The following is a 21331-nucleotide window of genomic DNA, read 5'->3' on the forward strand; positions in this document are numbered from 1 at the left end:
AGTTTGTTTTTACCACTTTCTTGTTTTCTAATTTAAAGCAAGCCTATGTGGCCACTGTGGCCACGTGACAGTTACAGAATAATGGTATGTACTAATACTTAATATAATACTTAATAATAGCACAGGGCGAGATAAGTCATAAAGTCTGCTAACTGGCTCAGAAACAATGTTGGGTAAGGTACTCCTGACATATTACTGTTTGGAAAAGTAATTGTATTACAATACTAATTATACAACAAATGTAACTAGTTAAATCACCCATGTACGAATGGAAACTACAGTGAAACCTACAGTTGCCTCCGTTATCTTCAATTTTCTTTCACCAATCAGCAGAAAAAAAAGCCACCACTGACACAGTGCACTTTCACTCCTATCAGCGGGTCACTGCTTCCCAAAAATGAGTCCACAGATGGATGATGATATACTCTGACTGCACTACCACTGCTTAATGATCTGCTCTCTGATTGTGTTCTAGTGTCTAAAAATGTATTCAATTTCAAAACATGAACAGTAAGGAAGGTTTGGCCGTTCTGTTTGCTGCTATAGATCTGTTATTCTTGGTTATTAGTTTCTTCATAGTGCTCATTAATCAACCCTGACATTTAGGAACATCGGTGTAAAAGTGCGGGTGTTAGTTCAACAGCTAATTTGCACAAATGGTTCTGACAATATTAAAAGTGACAAATATTAAAAAACATAACATTGTAAAGTTACAACAAAATTGGAACTGGAGGAAATACATCACATCAGTTTGTCTTGACATTCTTAACCAATCAGACAAATATATATCTATAAAATCATCACCTTTTTATTTTTAGTTATTTCAGGCCTCATTGTTAAAAGACAATGTTAGGTGACAGACAGTTGGAGCGCTGCCCAGAGTCAGATGGACATGAATCTCTCCAGGTTGGATCATCGGTACAAACGATGAGCAGCTGTGTTAAAAAATATTGGGCTCTTTGATACAATGTACATAAATATGTAAAGGGAGCAGTCAACTGTTGCTCCCAAGGAGCAATTCTATAAAGGTCATCCAGTAACCAAGCTTTAAAATCTATAGTGTGACCATCTAACTGCAAGCATACATATTTACACTTTGTAGAAACCTAACTTCACATTTGGCAGTTTGAACTGTTAGCCCATAGTATTTTATTGAAGTGTTTTTATGTTGTGGAACATTGAGGATATCATTAAAATAAAACTCTCAAAAGAGAATTGATAGGAGTAAACATACTTCTGGAACCAGTGGTTTTTCATTTACCAAATAACTGTGTGTATTTTACATAAATAGAGAGCCTGGTAAGGTTTATACTCCTAACTGACTCCCCAGGCTTTTCCACCCCACCCTGAGTGTGTGTGTTCTCCTGTCTCTGTAGTGTCATCCTGCTGCTGGCACTCCATCTCTGCCTGTTCACCATGATTGGCATGCTGCTGTTTGTTAAAACTGAGGTAAGTTCAGGTCATTGTGGTCATGTCCTTTTAAACTCACTACTGTACTGTACACACACTCACCCTTTGGCTTATATGGGTGTGTGTGTGTGTCCGGACATGTAACAAATTGATGTCAACTCAACAGTCACTGTCAAAGAAGTGCAAAAATAAAAACAAAAATTGAAAAATGACTAAAAAAATGTGACAGACCGGACCAGAAAAGGCTGGGCATATAGGATGTCAAACACATACCCTATATTCACCGAAGAGATGAATATATGAAGCCACTTAAATATTCTTTAGGCCCAAACATTTTCTGAATACTGACACAGACGGACATAGCAATAGTAAAATTAATAATAATATAGTAATAATGTACAGCAGCATTCAAAACAAATATTACTGTGACTACAAACAGTACTTGCAACATTTTATAAAGTTATGTTCTGACAGTTTTAGATATTATTTTTATAGACTAAGACCAAACTGACTATAATGACTGCAAAATGTTAAAAAAAAAAAACAAGTCATTCTAATAATTTAGTCCATAGAAAATTTGTTTTATGCAGCAGATCAGAATCCCACCAATATTTGTAATAACGCAGATTACAAGAGTTCCATCCCTGAAGCACAACCTCATTCAGCAGTATATTGTCTGGTACACTCCACATAATATCGCTAGTAATTTAATATTTCTACTTTTATTGAAGTATAGTTCTGGTCACTTAGTACATTTTTCTTACTGTCAACGAATCCCATGTGCAGACGAAAACCAATAATGAACTGATCCTACTACAATGTATTATCTGTTTGTACCATACACCCAGTGGTAGTTCAAGGTAAAAGCGACATACAGTAGGTATTTGCCTTGGGCATCAGTGCATGCGGGGCATAGGTCAAATATCAACAGGACTGGAGGAGGATTTCATACTGCCCACCAGCTCAGTGAGGTCTTGGTGGAAATGGGAGAGAATAAGTCCAAAATTGATGGCTGAATTGGATAAGTGGAGAGGGGAGTAGAAGAAGGGGTAATGCTAGCCCTGACATTTCTGATATTATCCACAAAAAATGAAAGAAAATTACTGCAAGTCCTTATTTGACAAAACAGGCAGGTGCAGGAATGACAATGTTATTAATATTGTCAAACAAGACTTGGGGTTGCGTTTACTAGTGGAAATAAGATTTGCAAAATAAGACGCCCTTGCATCTTTAATCATGTTATTAAGCTCAGTTGAAAGGTCTTTGTAAAAGCCGGTGAAGCTCAGTGGATTTTTCAAAGTCATTTAACCAGTGGGATGAATTGACGGATGTGCAATGCAGCAAAAGAGTCAGTACAGTACGGAGAAGTAGTAGCATGTATGTAACAGTATAAACAGCGTCCGGCAGTAGAAAGTAATGTGCTTTCTTCAGTGCAGTGGTGTTAGTGGACCATATGAGGTCCTCTGAGATGTGAACGTCCAGAACCCTGAAGCTAGATACTCTCTCCACTCTGATTCTGCTGATGAAGAATGGAGCGTACTTGTCATCCTGTGACCTTCCAGAGTTGATGATTAGCTCTTTGGTCTTTGTGGTATTGAGGGACAGGTTCCCTGAGCACCAGCTCACCATGTTCTGCACCTCTGCTCTATAGATTAATTCATTGCTGTTGGAGATCAGCCCAATCACAATTGTGTAATCTGCAAATTTAATGATGGTGTTAGTGGCGAATGCAGGGACACATTTGCAACTACTACAACTGCAACTATCGACTATTTTTATTACCAATTTATATATTATTAATCAAGTGGCCTGAACAGCTTCTATCTATGAATAATCAAAACTAATAAATGCCTGTCACAACTTCTCTGACAGTAAAGTCATGTCTTTAGAGGATTTATTTAATCTAGACTTAAAACTCAAAAGAGATACTGTTTACAAAGAAGACAAAAAACAGGAGATCTTTACATTTTGAGAAGCTGGAACCAAATGTTTGATATTTATTAATAAAAATGTCAGTACTATATTAAAACCTGTGCAGAGACTACAGGAGGAGCAGTAAATCCACTCTGCCTCTTGTCTCTGTTTATGAGTTTATCACCTCTGTGTTTCTGCCCAGGATCCAAAGAAGAATGGGGAGTGGGAGTTACATTTCAGAAACCTTCCTAATTCCCTTACTTCTCTGCTGGTGCTGCTCACCACAGCCAACAACCCAGATGGTACGCAATCAATCACATGATAAACAAGCCATGTTTGTTTGTGCTTCCTGTTAATTGTTTCTGTGATTGAACTGTAATTTTTCAAGTGACTGATCATCTTTTCTACATCTCTTCAGTGATGATCCCTGCCTACTCCATGAACAGAGGCTACTCCATTTTCTTTGTCGCCTTCAGTGTAATTGGTAAGCAGTTATTATTGGCAGTCTCAGTGCAGCAGCTTTAAGTGACTTGAAGTGATAGTAGATGTTACTGTTTTAAGCAAAATAAATGTGTTTGAGTAAAATATATTTAAAGGGAATTGGTTTTACTTCCTGACAGGAACCTACTGTCTGATGAACTTACTGACAGCCATCATTTATAACCAGTTCAGGGGATATTTGCTGGTGAGTCACACGTACAGTATGACATCATACTGCTGAGGAGCAGTTTAATACCCTGTGAATTATCCTGCAGTTACTGGAAGCCACCCAGTACAAACATAGTCTTCTAGTGGTGGCCATTGAGCACTATGGTTGAATGATGTTATGATTATGTGTGGTAGGCATAATGAATGTGCTTGATCCTGCGATTCGAGAGGATTTTTTTTTTTGACTTTGGCTTTGGCTTTGGAATGGGAAAAAACAAGCCTTGGCAGTGGAAAGTAGTCAGGTGATAGTCAATGTGATAGTCATTTCATATGTCATAGCATAAGCCCAATACTGGGTAATCCCTACAAGATTTTATGCATAACCTAAATTCAGAATATCATTGTCTTGTTATCACATATTGAGGCCCAGCATTACCACTTCATCATTTAATGGAGTACCCAAGTGATTAAGCATTGCACTTGAGTGGTCAAAATTGAAGCAGCAGAGACCAAGATAACCCTCACTTTTAGTCCCTGGTATGATCCTACATTTCCACATGATGCAAGCAATAGTATTTTTTTGGTAGACCCTTCCTGCATGGTATATCCCCATATCTTCCAAAGTCATCTCTTCCAGTTTGTTATGCATTTCTGTTACAAATGTAAAGATTCAAACGAGATATCCCTGGTGAGGTTACCAGGTGATGTAAAGTATACTGTATAAGGTGATGGTCTCCTTTAAAATCACTGCCTATCTTGTAGACCACTTTCACAAGCACAAACTCTACTAAGCAACCATACTAAGCACCTTGCTCGAGGGCAATACATCTGGTTTACTGAGTAGGAAACATTATTGAGTTTAAGCTTTTCTCTGGTAGATGGCTGTTTCTATTTTGTGAGTTAATATTTATTTATTAAAACACAGAAAATTGAGAAAATGAAAAATTTAAGGAAAACAATGTAGACCTCATGGAGAACAGATGATACTGCTTGATATTAATACCAATACCTTCGGTGTAATTGACTCAGAGCTCCAAGACAGCGTGCATGATCAGTAAAATAAATGCTTTCGGTTATTTTTAAGTGTATGCTCTTGTGTTTTTACTGGTACCTTAAGAAAATCTTAACAATGAACCCTGAAACCCTGAAAAAACACAGATTCTGCAAATTGGCATTTTAAGGACGTCAAAGTTTACAGTCATGGAATTTTTCTGTTCATGTTTTCATCCAGATGTCAGTCCAAACGTCCATCATCAGGAGACGACTAGGAATCCGAGCTGCTTTCCAAGTCCTCAGCTGCCAGGGAGCCCGACGGGCCACTGAGTAAGAGACACACACACACACACACACACACACACACACACACACACACACACACACACACACACACACACACACACACACACACACACACACACACACACACACAGACAGACAGACACACACACAGTCTTGTTCCACCATCCCCGTGGGGACAGTCAATGACATAATGCATTCCCTAGCCCCTTACCCTAAGCCCAACCATCACAACCAAATTCCTAACCCTAACCCTAACCTAAACCTGATTCTAACCTGAAACTTAAAACCAGGTCTTAACCTTCAAACAGCCCTTTGAAGGTGTTTTCCTCACTCCAAAGGTCCTCACAAAGATAGTCATACAAGTACACACACATGTTCAAGTATACAGGGTTTGAATATTTCCAAAGGTCAGGTATCCTGCCACACAGCTAGGCTAGTTGTTAAAGCAGAGAGAGAACGGAAATAGAAAGGTCAGTTTGTGAACATGCCCAAGGCTGCCAAATATCAGGGTCACCAATATACATTACCGAGACAAAGTGGCTGGTATTGTTTCCACCTTGTGAATCTGTATGTGTGTGTGTGTGTGTGTGTGTGTGTGTGTGTGTGTGTGTGTGTGTGTGTGTGTGTGTGTGTGTGTGTGTGTGTGTGTGTGTGTTTGTCAACGCAGCAAAATGAGGTCCTGCAGACACCTACTGTAGCAGGAACTACCACAGAGGTGGTTTTCAGTGCTGTGGCAGGTGTCTGTCTGTCTGTCTGTGGACAGATGTTGTCACCACGATAGCATCACAATTATAAAACATACAGTCACAAAACGTTACAGGTGTGTAGTTTAGATCAAAATGAAGGCCAAGGTCGAAGATGGGTGTGGTCTGACCCATCAGTACTGAGTACTCGTATAGTAATAATTTAGTAATGATTACCAAGTACTCGTGTGATAATGTAGTAATAACCACTGAGTAATAATGGGTTTGAACGTAAACATGTTGAAGGGCGTTGCTGCTTGTGTGCTCTCATTATAGGATGGTCTCTATTTTTAGCTAAGGTAAAGTTCTTCGTTGTCCTGTTTTCTCTGTCAGGGAGCATGTGCCTGTTGATGTGGTGCTGGAAGTGATTTCCAGAGTGAAGATGAAGAGCTACTACAGAGCAGCAATCACTACGGTCAGAACTGACATAACAACACTCTGCACACACACTCAAACTTGCACAATCACTCAGTGAGCCTCAAAGGCCTTTTTTACAGAACACATTTTGACATTTCACAGTAGGAAAAGCACAGGTATAGATAGATAATAGATAATAGAACTAATGACAACCAAATTCCATGTAGGTGCTTCATTTTCAGGGTCCTGGTTTTGTTCATGCTGACTCACTGTCGTGGGTTTACTGGGACACTTGGATAGAACAGAGCCATCGTTAATGTTATTAATAACAACTGTGCTTTTCCTCCTATGACAAGTCAAAATGTCTGCTTCGAAAAAGGCCTGTGCATTGCAATGTAACACTAGGTGGGCTTACTTGTATTCTAAACTGATGTTTTCTGAAATGTCCAATCTTCAGCATGTGCAAGAAGATGATTTTCTTACTCCAGCCTTGTGTAATAATAAACTAGCCGGTTGCCCTAAACAGTTTTATGCTAGCTGTAATCCTCCTGTTCATACCATTAAAAGATTCTTACATAATATGCTTTCATTGTAAGTGATGCGGGACAAAATCCACAGTCCTTGCTCTGCTCAAAAATACATTGCAAAGTTTATTTGAGGTTGTTCCAGTATGAAGCTTCAGTAATCTGAGTTAATTAAATCAAGTGGAGATCTTTTTAGTACTGTTACTGTCCCTGCACTGTAGCTCAGCAATTAAACTCGTACTAAAAAGGCTGAAACTCTGAAGTCTGACTCAGACAACTGAAGCTTCATGTTAACTTCAGATGAATTTTTGAATACATTTTCCCACAGAACAATGACTGCGGATTTTGTCCCCCATCACTTTCCATTGGAAGTGCAACAGAGAGAGATCTAGTCAGGGCCAGAATGAACAGGATTGATTACAGCAAGCAAAAACTGTTTCAGTGTTCATGACTATTGTTTTATGTTTTAAGACAGACTTGAAAAATTGTGAACCTATCCTCTAAATTACATGTTTTGGTATGTGGATGACCTGTAGCATGTCTCTAAATCTGGACCAAATCTTCACAAGTTGTTATACTGTGGACACCATTTTGAATAATATCTGAAAATTACCCATTCACCTATCACAACATTAAAACCAGTTACCAGTTTTAATGCCGTGGCTGACCAAGGTATCTTATCTTATAAATTTTAACTTGGAAATTTTATTCTTGCAAGTTGTGTAAATTCACAAAGTGCACGAAATTTCATATGCAAAAAACAAAATCAACTCTAGACATTTAAATGTGTGTACACAATAATACCTCAGTATAAATGCTGGATTTATGATACTGCAGTGACTTCCTGTTATTGGCTTTTATACACCAATCTCAGTTAAGTCTTATACAGTATTGATGTATTTGACATGAACATTTTAATTCACATGTAGTCCTTACCCTAATTACATATAGATAGCCTATACAGAATCAGCAAATGATCTGAGACAGTTTCATAAAATGTTTCCCTACTTTCTGTGGCTGAAGAATCATAAGTAAACATAAATCCACTTCATGAAAGCTTCTGTTTTTGTTGTCACCTATGGTTCTCAAACCATAGGTTTCCTTTGGTACACTCGAAAGAATTTTTGATCTGTAGTTTATTTGGAAAATCAGAGTAGTTATCATCAGCATTCATAACCACCATTTCTAAACAGACAAAAAAGAGCACAACCAACAGAAATTTCAGTAAGTGGAAGAACACATCACAATACTGTACCTTAGACAAACTGTAGATATAGGGTGCTCTTATACCGTAAGGTGGCCTGCTCTACATCAATTGCAGGAAGCATAATTTACATGTGAAATTAAAAGACATTAAGACAAGATCGATGCATCCTCTGGTTTTTTGACTCTACTCTTTACTCTTTTCTTATGACTCACTCATCTGCACTTCCAACATGTCAGGAGGCACAGCAGTATGCAGATGTTGGCTATATGGATCGAGAGCAGTTCCGGAAGATATTTGAAGAACTGGATAAAGATCGCATCAAGGAGGTAGATGTTTGTCCCATTAATTCAAGATTGTATTTCACTTTGACATCTGTTTTATGTCTCTTACTCTATGTGTGTGTGTTTCTCCCAGCACCCTCCTTTGCCTCAGTACAACTCTCCAGTCCTGAAGAGTCTCCAGGTGATCTTCAGTCACTACTATCTCACTATACTTGGCAACGCAGTGGCACTAGCCAATGTCATGTGCATATGTGTAAGTTGCACATACACACATATATACACACACACACACACATACACACACACACACACACACACACACACACACACACACACACACACACACACACACACACACACACACACACACACACACACACACACACACAAACACTTACCAAGCTGGCAGACATATTGTTAGTTAACCTTTGTGTGTGTTTCAGACCATCCTCGTGTTGAACTCTGAAAAGACCACAGCAGAGAGAGACAACTACATCTTGGAGGTGAGCATAGTCATAAAATGTCTAACAGAGGTCCATGGTCCTCAGAGGACAATTCCTAATGAGCTTGGTGGCCCCCCCACAATACACACAAATACACAAAAATATAATCACCATGACATTTGCTTAGCAGATTCACAATCAAAATCCCCAAACTTCCCCCTTGGTTAGTGTTGATGTTTTGAAATTCTCATGTAATTGTGTTAATTTTTCAAACTTCAGTGATATTAAGGATTTAAGCTATTTGAGTTGTTTGACCCTAAAATGAAAATAGGGAGTGTTCTTTTAATGGCCTCTTCTCTAGCTCTCTAGCTCCGGCTTAATACTAAAGTCTTAAAAAAAATTGCAGTCAACAGTATATCACTTGTTTCATCCAGTGGTTTTTGTGTTGTAAAATCAACATTGCAGCCTTGTTGAAACTGTGAATATAACCTACTTGAGAAATGAACTGATTTTATTCTTCCACTGTCCAATTGTCAGATCATCAACCTGTGCTTCATACTCTACTACCTGTTTGAAATGTGTGTGAAGATCTTTGCCTTCGGCTGGAGAGGGTACCTTTCTTACAGGAACAACATCTTTGATGGCTTCCTCACCATCCTGCTATTGGTAACACTGCACTGCCTACACACTCTTATTATTTTCATATTTAGCACAATACATCTGCAGTTTAGTCAAATGTGAAAAGTCACGAAAGAAAAATTTTGTAAGATTTACTTCTCTGTCACATTAAAACCCAATGCCCCTGAGCCCTGTCACCCACAATAACACAATATCTTTATATGTTCCACTTTTTAATATTTTAAAATATTTTTTATTGTTTTATTTTTTTATTGTTTTATTATTATTCTCACTGTATCTTCAGGCAGCACAACATTTCTTAATGATATACTATAATATGTACTATATATACTAATATATACTATAAAATAGTGACGTTCATTGGCAGTTTGATGCTAGACAACAATTAATTCCTTAAAGAACACTTTAAACTATGCAGTTTTCATATTGTAACATGATTTGGCTGACATAACATCATATGGTGCTGAAGGTGTGAATTATAGTGTTCATTGTACAAAGTTTGTGTAATATTATAGTGAGCAACACCCACCTCAAAACAAGTTCCTGCGCCTATAGCTCTGTTCGTTTGCTGTTACAAAATAACTAGATACTGTGTTCATTATTTATTATTTTCTTTCAAACAATTGTTTTAGGTATCTCTTTTACTAGTTATTGTTTTTTCAGAAAGCTGATCAACTGCAGCTCTTCCAATAGTTTAGATAGCCTTCCCTGTGGCTCATGGTAAACTTATCAGTGCTGTTTTCATGCATGCTTTTCCACACAAAATGATTATCACAAGTGCTGTGACTGTATTAAATGTAACGTCTCCTCCAATGCAAACACTCACTGGAATGGCACAAACTGTGAGTTCAGCCTGAAATGCCTGTTTGATAACTTTTTGCCTGCTGGTCAACATACCTACTGAGTAAAGAGAATATACCGTAAGTACTAAACTTATTAATGTGTCCCCAAAAGAGAATTGGTTAGGTGCTGCATGGTCATGCGACAGCAACACTACATGCAGTGATAGGCTCTATGCAACATCTGGAACTTCAGTGTATAGAATTGGATAAACTTTTGCTGCACAGAAAACAAATAGGAACAGTGGTATGGTCACTGTTTCCATAAAAAGTGAAGGTGGTGGGTGATTGGAGACTGTGTGTAGGTTAAAATCAGCATGCAGGGGATGAATGCATGGTTGCTAAGCAGAAATCAACAAAGCTTCAACAAGTATAAATACTGATCAAATGTTCTTAAAATGTTGATAATCCCAGCTGCTCTTTGAATATGGAGCATCAGAGTGAACAATCTACTGTGGTTAAACATGGTGTTGACTGTATCTAGTCATCACTCAGTGAATGAGCTGACCAAACACACCATCTGGCTTGATGTACGTGATTCCACATCAGTATTAAATTTCAAATTTCACATTTGATTTAACATTCTGGTCCATATTTATTATGGCTTTCAGGTGCAGATGTGATGTAATCTGCCGCAAACACGTGGACAAAAAAAGGAGGAGTCATGTTACCAGAAGATAATTGTGTATTTCAGTGGATTTACTGAGGTCACACAATTTGTGACTGTCAGTTTTGCAGGGGAAATTCTACACCTCTGAAGACCATGTGTAAACACAGGGCAGATGGAATTTACAAGAGCTACGAGGAGGGTTGTAGTGGGGAAACAAAACATGCATTAATTATAGGTTTAATGTGTATATGACTAAAAGGTGAGTATTAAGATAGAAAATGATAGAATTAGTCATTGTTTAACAATTTAAGATTATTTTTTTATTTTTTAATCTCTTCTGCACAAAGTGAAATGTCACATGAATATTGATTTGTCACTATTTATCACTTTTAGTATTCAACATTGATCTTGTGTTTTTATTTTTTCCCCTTTAGGCCCTACAGATCACTATTTATGCCACCTACAGGCTTCCTCCTTCTCGCTGGTGAGTTTTTGTTTTCTTCCAACTATTTTTGAAATAAATTTTTGTATATTCAGTTGCAGTTTGTTCTCTCATGTAATCATTGTTTTTATACTGGAAATTCTGCATTAATTATTTATTTTTAAGTTGCAGGACTATATCAAAATCGAGTCAACTTTAACATTTTAAATGAGACTTTATTTACCCTTTGGAAGGGAGATCTGGCTAGACAGATCAACATACAAAATTTAAAAAAACCCATCTTTTTTCCCATCTCTGTTAACAGCATTATCAGGGGTTTCGAGCTCCATTGAAGGTGTGTGTCTGTGTTATATGTGTGTGTGTGTGTTACAATAGGGATCCATCCTCTCATGGTATAATGTCTCTGTGGGAGATGGTTCGATTGGTCAACATGCTGATTGTCTTCCGCTTTCTGCGCATCATCCCAGATATCAAGGTACACAGCAGGGGGCTGGAGGATGATGCTCAGCTGATTTAACAGACAGTTTACACCAGTCAGTCACTAGACACACACATACATACATATATATATATATACATATATATATATATATACATATATACACATATATATACACATATATACACACACACACACACACACACACACACACACACACACACACACACATATATATATATATATATATATATACACATATATACACACACACATATATATATATATATATATATATATGTGTCACGTCTGGTTTATTGTAAGTCCCTGTGTACGGGGATCAGCCAAAAGGCCATCTCCCCCCTTCAGCTCGTTCAAAACTTCCAGACTTTTAACTAAATCCAAGAGATAAGACGATGTAACTCCCATCTTTACTACACCACACTGGCTAGATGGTAACTGATTTTAAACTTTTATTAATTACTTTTAAAGCCATACATGGCCTTGCTCCTACCTATATTATATATTTACTTGTGAACCCTCCTAACTGTTCCCACAGCCCGCCTTACTACAAAAGGATTACTTTTGTAGTCATGTGAAGCACTGCGTAACTTTTGAAAAATAAAGTTTATGATTATTATTAATCGAAATGTTAAAAAGAAATACAACACTACACTATCATTGCATTTTTTGACAATACTAAGTCTCAGAATACCCAGAATGCATAGAGTATATCGCTGAAACACTCGATTCATTCATATACAATTATTTGCTGTATGTTGAAAATCTTTTAATGCACAGACCAAAAAATAAAACAAACACAAAATAATTTGAAACTGTGTATACTGTTTTAATAAAACCCATCCAGAAAACAAATATAGTATTTTTCACAATGTCGTTATGGAAATAACAATATCTGAGTTGCCTCAGATATTGCCCCTATCTGAGACATGAAGGGAGTATGTCATACACCTGTAAATAAAGGGTGTGAAAAGTGAGAAAAAACAGCCAGGGGTTCAAAGGGTTAATGCTACAGGAACATCTGTAATCAAAATAAAAATGGGACAGAAACAGGCATTCACAGTAAAACACTGTATGTGAAACATTGTTGTATAAAGCCATAACCAGTGCACACAATCAGTGTTATGTCGTCTCACAAAACAAAGCTTCATTCAAAGACACTGCACCCTCATCAAAAATACATTTCTATGACACTTATGTTCCTTTTTGTCTTTCATACATTCCATTTTCGTCTGCAGCTTATGGCTTTGGTTGCAAGCACACTGTTGGACCTGGTGAAAAACCTCAGAGCCTTTGCAGGGATACTGGTGGTGAGTGACATCAGTATAATTCAATCAACCTGGTTTCAAAAATATGACACCTTTCACTGTGGAAACCTTTTATTTTATACATGCCCATGCTTTCAAATAGGTTGAATAATTCCATGCTCTTTGATTGATTGAGATCATTTGCCAACCTTTGGTTGATGACTTCTTCATTCTCTCTGTGCAGGTGGTGTACTATGTTTTTGCTGTGTTTGGGATCTGGCTGTTTGAAGGAGCCATTAAACCTCCTCCAGAGATGAGGTACTGTATAAAGTCATCTGCAGTAAGGACACATGATAGAGACAGTCAAAACAGGACAAAGCCCATGAAATAAAGTATTTTTTCGTTTCTTTTCCTGGTGTTAATAAATGTCTGTATGAGATGTAAAACATGTCACAGTAAAAATGTTTTATATTTGTTTTATACATTTCACCAAAATGCAAATTTCCACTGACATAACGTTCTCACATTTTTATAATTTACGGTTCGGTACATAATTATTCGGTCAGTGACCCAACTTTGTCATTTTTCCTCTGTACACAACCACATATGTGATTATTAATGTGATTAAACCCCTTGAATTAAAGCTGAACTTTAATCACATCTTGATGGCTTTGTTTCAAATCCATTGTGGTGGTGTACAGAGGCAAAACTACAAAAATTTGGGTTGGTTTCCAAATACTTATGCACCTAACTTTATAGTAGTCAGTTAACGCTTGACCACTGCTTTCAGTAAAAAGTAAATGCTAATATCTATCAGCAGCAAAAAAAGGCTGTTTAAGGTTTAAAGTTTAAGGTTTAGCTGGTACCATAAGACTGACAAGATAAGGTCAATTAGAAAAAATTATGTGTTGTGGGTCCTTCATCTATGAAGGAGTTTGTTCTTTGATAGTATTGCATCAAACCTGAATTCAGTAATGAATCCACTTAAATTATCTTAACTCTTCTGAATGACTTAACAAATGAACTTAGGTTCCTCTGTCAAAATTTGTAAGAAACTGAAATTAAAAACAATCTTTAAGATGCAGTTAAGGTCTGTAAGCAGCCTTTTTTTTTCTGAAATGGCAGAAATACAGTTTGTTGATGAGCAGCAGAAGACATAAAAGGCTGCTTGAATATGTGCCTGACACATCAGAATAATTTTGATGACTAGCTACTTGCACTTGACACTTGAGGTCCTGAATTTTAAACAATTAAGGTGATCAACTAGAACTGTTAAGATTAAAAGGGGAACAGATTGTCCACCTTGGCATGTGTTTCCATGTGCTGGGGAGTACTACTGCAGATGTGAAAACAGTTTACAAAGTAAAAAAATCTGGGGGTGTGGAGTTAGAAAGGAGTGAGTGTGCAAGACCTCAGTAGGCCTCCCTTATCTCTGCTGCTCTGCTATGGGCTCCAGGATACATTAGCTGGTCCTAACATACACTGCTCAACCACAACATTAAAACCGGTAACTGGTTTTAATGTTGTGGCTGATCCATAAAAAACTCCCACCAAACTGCCAGAGGCTGAGTTGCATTTTGAGTAATTCAGGCAGCGGGTTTTAGAAGGAATGAAAATGTGTGGGAAAAAAATATATCTCTGGTTCTGCTCCATCAATTTTTATCTTTTATTTTTTTAACTCTCTGATTCTGTTATAGGAGTACAATACTAAATTGGTGGAGTACTCTTTGAACTTTAAACCTTAAATTGAGAATCCTCCCACATGGATGTTTTACACATAGGTCAATAAAAAGAGTTGGGAGAGACAAAAGATTTGATAAGACCCCAACCCACTGTGCTGCAGTATAGAATTTTGTGGTGGTGTAATTAATTAATAATCCATCCAGGATGTACAGTACAATACAGTAAGGAGGCCTGTTATAGACCCACATAAAGGGGCTACATGTAATACATTAAGGTACAGTAATAGCCTGCTGGTTCAGTTTGTGTGTTACAAACAAGCTTGCCAACAATTACGCTGGTAAGAAAAGCTCCATCCCCATTTTTAAGGGGGTTTCACAACACACACAGACAAAAAACATCACACACAAAAGTGTGACTAGATTAACGCTACATTAAAACTAATCAGTGCAAAAATATAGGTAGCTGTCATACTTTGTAAAACGAGCACTGCATGTTATCTGACATACTGCGTTATTTAGTTTCTGGTTAGTGATCTCTAATTGTGTGTGTGTGTGTGTTAATATGTGTAAACTGTATGTGCGTGTCCCAGCGTGCTCTCCAATACCTCCATGGAGAACATCACCTTCAACTTCAGCATGGAGTGTGGCACATATGAACAGCTTGGATACTGGCCAAACAACTTTGATGACTTTGCTGTGAGTAACAAGAACAGTCAGATCTTCATTTTTGTGTTTTGTTTCAGTTATTTGTGTGGTACTATTCTCTCCCTTTTAGCAAGACCTCACTTAAAATTTACTCACTTACAACTTCGAGTGAAAGGATCCAATCTGGGATTGCAATACGTGATAGAACTACTTGTATGTTTTTGTTATTTCATTCCTAATTGTGATGCATTTCGTAAGTAATTACTTACCTGTTTGACACATGATGATGAAGATTTACTTACTGCTGTCAATGATATTTTACAGGTACATTTGTGATGAATACACTGTTATTATGAAATAAAACCCAGCAAAATCAAAATGAAATATTTTTGTGTTGCTGAAAACAGCTGTGATGTAAAGAAAAAGAATCTTGTCCTGTCTTCCTTATAGGCATCCATCATTTTGCTGTATGACGTCATGATAGTTAACAACTGGCAAGCCTTCATGGATGCATATAGCAGATACACCACAGAGTAAGAAAAATCCTTTTACATGCAGAGCCGCTAATGTTGGTGATGTTGACAACAATGATGAAGTTGATCAGGATGTGTTATTTTTCCCAGGTGGTCCAAGGTCTACTTTGTGTGCTGGTGGCTCACCTCCTCCGTCATGTGGGTGAACTTGTTTGTTGCGCTCATTTTAGAGGTCAGTCCGCTGACACAACACAGATAGATACGTTCTTTTATAACACTAAAAACATACTTCCAGTCAAAAGTTCCTGCTGCTGTTCTATATCAGTGTGCAAGGCATTTGTAAGTACTACATGGAAACACAATTCTTGTTTACAAAATCACCTACCCATATGTTAGGCAAACTACAAAGACACTTAAATAACCAATGACAATTTAAACAGCCTCTCTTTATTTCCTGTGTTCAGTAGCCATGATATAATTCAAGTCAGTTCCGTTTTATTGAAATAGCACCAAATCCTAACATTATCTCAGAAGGAGTTTACAGAGTCAAGTCAAGACCTGACGGTGTTATACAGATAATCCCAACAGTTCCTACCATGAGCAACCACTTGGTGACAATGAAGACAAAAAACTTGTGATAAGTTTTTATAATGATAATAATAACAGTGATACACGTAGTATAAATGACATAGTGGCCTCTGTGCCAACAGACACACTGCTTAATATTAAGATGTTTTTCACCTCCACCTTGTCCCTTTTCTTAACATTTTCTTCTGTTGTTACACCTTTCAGACATTTCATCTAGTTATTTCAGTTGTCTGTCTCGAATGTGTGACAGAACAGACTCATCTATTTTAATCAACACAGCTGTCTAATAGATCACAGAACAGCTCATGTTTTACTGCTCCTTTTAGGCTTCAGCTTTATTTTTTTCTGTTAAATGTGTGTGAATCTACAGTGATTGTGTGTTTGGCTATAAATGCTGTAAACACGTCCACAGTACAGTACAATGCAGTACTGTGGCTGAACACTTCCAGTGTAAAGGATGGTGGAGGAGTGAGCCTGCTGCTGCCACACTAATGTGCCTCTTTTGCTATATGACCAGAAAAGACAAGGTGTTAAACAAAATGGAAAACTGCTAACACACCTACAGACCACGATGACTATTGGACAGATCACATTTTTCATTGTTTTGAGAGCCTTTTAGCTTTAGCTTTTCTTTCATCTTAATATTCATATCTTGACTGACATGTGTTTTTGTTTTGAAACTGCCACTGACAGAGTTGAAACTAAACAGTCCAGTTAATATAAACTACACATTCAAAAAAAGTAAGATGTCACGACATGTGGTTCAGAGTTGTTAGTGCCAAACCTTTCATTAGGGAGGAATATTTGTCACATATGTGTGTGTTTGTGTGTGCACGTATATATATATATATATATATATATATATATATATGGATATATAGATATATATATTTCCTTGTTGACAAGGAAATCCAAAATAACCCAAGCTTCACTTTTTTATATACAGTAAACTACATATTAAACATGCTAACAACATAAATGCCTTTGTTCCTTGTTCTCTAACAGAACTTCATCTACAAGTGGGACCGCAGTCACAGCTGCTCTGTAACAGATGTGGAGAGGATCAGATATGAAACCTCTGTTCAGCTCATGTTCAAGTAGGTTGACACTGCTGTTGTTGTAAATCCTGTAACTCAAAAATCTAACTATCAATCCATAGCTAACTCCTTGTCCAACTATTTCTCTTTTCTCCATGATTTGCCCCTCTTTCTCTACAGGGAGCAGATCCAGGAGCCAACAGAAGAGGAATTACTTTTTCAACTAAGCCAGCATCCCCACTTACACCTACACTGGTGACACACACACACACACACACACACACACACACACACACACACACACACACACACACACACACACACACAACACCAGCACCTACGTGAAGTTAAGACACTGCTAATAAATGAGTCTACTGTGTAGGAAAGGCCAGAGAGGGCAATATTATTGCATTCTACCACTAGTTTATTTTAATATGTATTATTGTAATATGTAACTACTACTGAAACCAGTAGGAAGCACGTGTTTTAATTATTTGTCATGTCATTCATGAGTAAAACCACTGAGAGCTCCAGTTTCAGTTGTGCAAAGATTTGTCATTGGTATGGGCTCGCTGGAGGCAGATGTCAAGCCATTGGTTGAGTTGAACATGAGTGGATGGAGCTAAAGAACCTCAAGTTGTGTGCCAACTCCTTACTGAATTACTATACAGTATCTATTTGTGTTTTTGCAGTAAGTGTACAACAAAAGCTCCTTCCTATTTTACATTTGGAGACTGCATATAGAGGAAGCAAATCCAGATTTCCAATTGTCACAACTAGTTTATGCTTTTGTTTGCAAAACTGTGGCCCCACTGCCCACAAGACAATTAATTTCACTACAGTGAAAAAAATGGAATTGCCATCAATATTATTCCACGAAATTTGGGGTTTTGCATTGCAGTTGTCCAGCCAAAGAAATCCAGGTATATTATCTCATTACACTCTGTACATGTTTTAGCAAAGAATATACGAAAACTGCTGCTGTAAAATGAGAACTTAAATATATGGTGCTAGTTTACAAAGACAAAACAGATTTTATCTTTCAATGGATGTGATCGTTCTAGGACTTAAACAATAAACAACTTTGTGGAAACTCAGAAGTTAAGTTGACCAGCTTTTTATAAAATCAAATCTTACTCCCAGTGACTTAAGCCCCTTTCGCAATCAACCTACAACATTACTCCCAAGTGGTCTCCTATGTGGAACATGTTTACGTTGTGTCTTTTTTTCACACGATGGACCACCCCGGGTGGGTTAGGGTGTTTTTTCCAGTGTACTGCAGGAGAACAACATTGAGTTCGAAAACAATGAGAGCACAGAAGAAGAACATTTTGTGGTGTAGCAAATGACATGCATGAGGTCAGCAGCCGCCTTCTCTTCCCTTGCCACTGACGACTTCCTTGGGGCACAGCCAGTCTTGAAACTACATTGGAGACCACTGTCATCTGAAACCACCAACCTGTGTTGACATTACTGGGGAAAACAGGATTCTTGAGGGTGGGGGACTGTGGGAGCTAAGTTATTATTGCCTCCGCAAAGGAGGTTTTCGTTTCATGCAACAACAGGAAGTACAGCAACGAAAACAGTTTTACTGGTATCCTATACTGATTACCCTGGACACCTCCTCACAAGAAGAGGGAAGGATATCAATTAAAAAACAGCCTAAGAGCAACATCAGCTGGACTTGGATTATCGACTTTAAGCCAGAAAACAGATTTTGATATTAGTTAAACTTGTTATATGTATTGTGTCATATTACTGCCATTCCCTCTACTTGAAACTACACCTCTTCTGTTAATCTACATGAGGAGATTAGAGTCGGTGAAGAGCAGCAACCTGCAGCTCATTAATAGGATTCAGAATACACAAGACAAATGTTGACAAGCAACAGTGGTTACAACTCGCTCTGTGGGTTGTTTGCCAGCTGTCCGTAGTGATAATCAGAGGGTCACTGCTCACTAAGCCCACCTGCTGTTCACTTTCATCAGTTAGATATGACTTAGAAATCTGTTTCCTAATTTGTAGTATCTAACAGTGCCCAAATCATGTTAGTAAAAGACGTCACAGATGAGCTCGGGTATTATTGAATTAATTCCTATTTTGCTGACTTGATGTAGATGCTGTAGCTCAGGCTGTTGGGGCTGGATTGTTATACTGGAATTGTATAGGGACTTTTAATCGGTGCTTCTACAATGTGTGGAATGCAATTATCCAAACCAGGAAGTACACCTTTAGCTGAAAAGTGAGTACTTTTCAGCTAAAGTGCCTACTCTACTCCAAAAAGGCACTCCAAAGCATTTTCTGTTTTTAGCCACTGCCCATCAGAGGGGCATGCATCCTCTGCATGCAACTGCACAAAGTGAAACACAATCATCAGATACATGTGCCAAATTATTTTTTTCGGTCCATGTAAATGCAGTAGTCCATAAGGACATGTTCTAAATGTTTCTGACCTACACACACACACACACACACACATTTCACTGAAACTTGATTACAGGTTTTGTACATCCTGCTAACTAACAATCAGACACATGGAACCAAAAACAGAAGGTCCTTGGAAGTAAATTTAGTGTTTCATACTAGCAATTTTTTGGTTTTTTTTGTTAGTTTTTTTTTACACCAATTTCCAATTCAAGTGAATGGGCTGGAGAGGCTGGAGGCTGCTTGCTGGATTATCATTCATCCATAAATTGGATTAACAAGGGCTCAGTAAATATGATCACATGTTCTGCGTTTGCACAGTGATATCTGCCATGAAGCGAGTGTCTCAGAGAAAGGGATAAGCTCACTGCTTGTGACTGACTGGAGATTTTTTTTCCAGACAGGACCTACTCTGCCTTGGTATTTATTTATATACAGTTCATATGCATTTTATTTCGGGAAAAGATTTTTATACTAAGATCTTTGGGTGTACAAGAAAGTTGGAATGAAATATCCTGGCATTTGAATTAACTTGAGGTGTATTTAAATCTGCATCTTGTCAACCTCTGTTTTTTATGCCTCAAAAACTGATTTTTAATTAAATATTTTGCAACAATTCAAAGACTTATTTTGCAATTTTTTGTATTTTTATCAAAGTAAACTCTTCAATAGGGGGTATCACCACTTGGGTGGCAATTTCAGTTTTAAATTAGCCAGTAAGCTGTGCACACACACACACACACGTATGTATTCCTCAAGTATAGAAATTCCCAGTTCATTCTTGGTGTCGCTAAACTGATGAGCTCCTGGCCTCAAAGATTTGTATTTTGTTGTTGACTGATTCCTTTTAAAAAATAAATGCATTGCAGCCATTCAGTTGCTCCATGTCACTTGTGTTGGTGTGTAGGTGTGCTGTATATAGATGATAGACCATAGGGAGATCAAAGATCATGTAGAGCACGAGCCGTGGAGATATTGGAACAGTAGCAACTGAGTGAAGTCCACTCGATATCACATTAGTGTTGTTGTGAATACTGTATAAGTATTCCAGTGACAACACAGGTATGAGTTCCTCACAGCATCCAAGAATCATCTATTAGACCAGTGCTTAACTGTGGGGCATATTTTGACATGATAAGTACAAGATGGACAGATTTGTGACAGGGAAGAAAAGAAGAATTGGTGATACTTATCAAGTAAACATGTCAGACCGAACCCTAGTCAGGAAAATATAACAAAGCTCATTTTGTAGTCAGGTTTAGTGTCTGTGTAGTGGCAGAGCCTTGTGCATGGTGATGTATGGTGAAAGGAAATCTGGAACTCATGTTTTGATAATGTTATTTCATTTATCATCTTTCTCATTTTGTTATTAATTCCTACATTATTGTTTTGTAAAGAAGAATTAAATGGAGTTTACAT

General features: G+C 37.6%; 1 protein-coding gene across 2 annotated transcripts in view; it reads left to right on the forward strand.

Annotated features, from left to right (window-relative positions):
• The window catches only part of tpcn2 (two pore segment channel 2), a 32276-nt gene extending 11152 nt beyond the window's left edge, over positions 1-21124 (forward strand). The window contains exons 7-25 of one of the 2 annotated variants that reach the window (XM_040127274.1): positions 1377-1449; positions 3527-3626; positions 3743-3808; positions 3945-4009; positions 5204-5295; positions 6348-6429; positions 8339-8428; positions 8517-8636; positions 8827-8886; positions 9364-9492; positions 11349-11398; positions 11732-11831; positions 13055-13126; positions 13308-13381; positions 15336-15441; positions 15841-15923; positions 16014-16095; positions 17457-17548; positions 17669-21124. In XM_040127274.1, coding sequence (XP_039983208.1) covers positions 1377-1449; positions 3527-3626; positions 3743-3808; positions 3945-4009; positions 5204-5295; positions 6348-6429; positions 8339-8428; positions 8517-8636; positions 8827-8886; positions 9364-9492; positions 11349-11398; positions 11732-11831; positions 13055-13126; positions 13308-13381; positions 15336-15441; positions 15841-15923; positions 16014-16095; positions 17457-17548; positions 17669-17747 — 1615 coding nt within the window. In that variant the 3' untranslated portion in view covers positions 17748-21124. The remainder of the gene's footprint in view (positions 1-1376; positions 1450-3526; positions 3627-3742; positions 3809-3944; positions 4010-5203; positions 5296-6347; positions 6430-8338; positions 8429-8516; positions 8637-8826; positions 8887-9363; positions 9493-11348; positions 11399-11731; positions 11832-13054; positions 13127-13307; positions 13382-15335; positions 15442-15840; positions 15924-16013; positions 16096-17456; positions 17549-17668) is intronic. The other variant, XM_040127284.1, reaches the window with a different exon arrangement.
• Positions 21125-21331: the final 207 nt, after the last annotated feature.

Source organism: Xiphias gladius, chromosome 1, assembly GCF_016859285.1.
Source record: "Xiphias gladius isolate SHS-SW01 ecotype Sanya breed wild chromosome 1, ASM1685928v1, whole genome shotgun sequence".
NCBI classification, from domain to species: Eukaryota; Metazoa; Chordata; class Actinopteri; order Istiophoriformes; family Xiphiidae; genus Xiphias; species Xiphias gladius.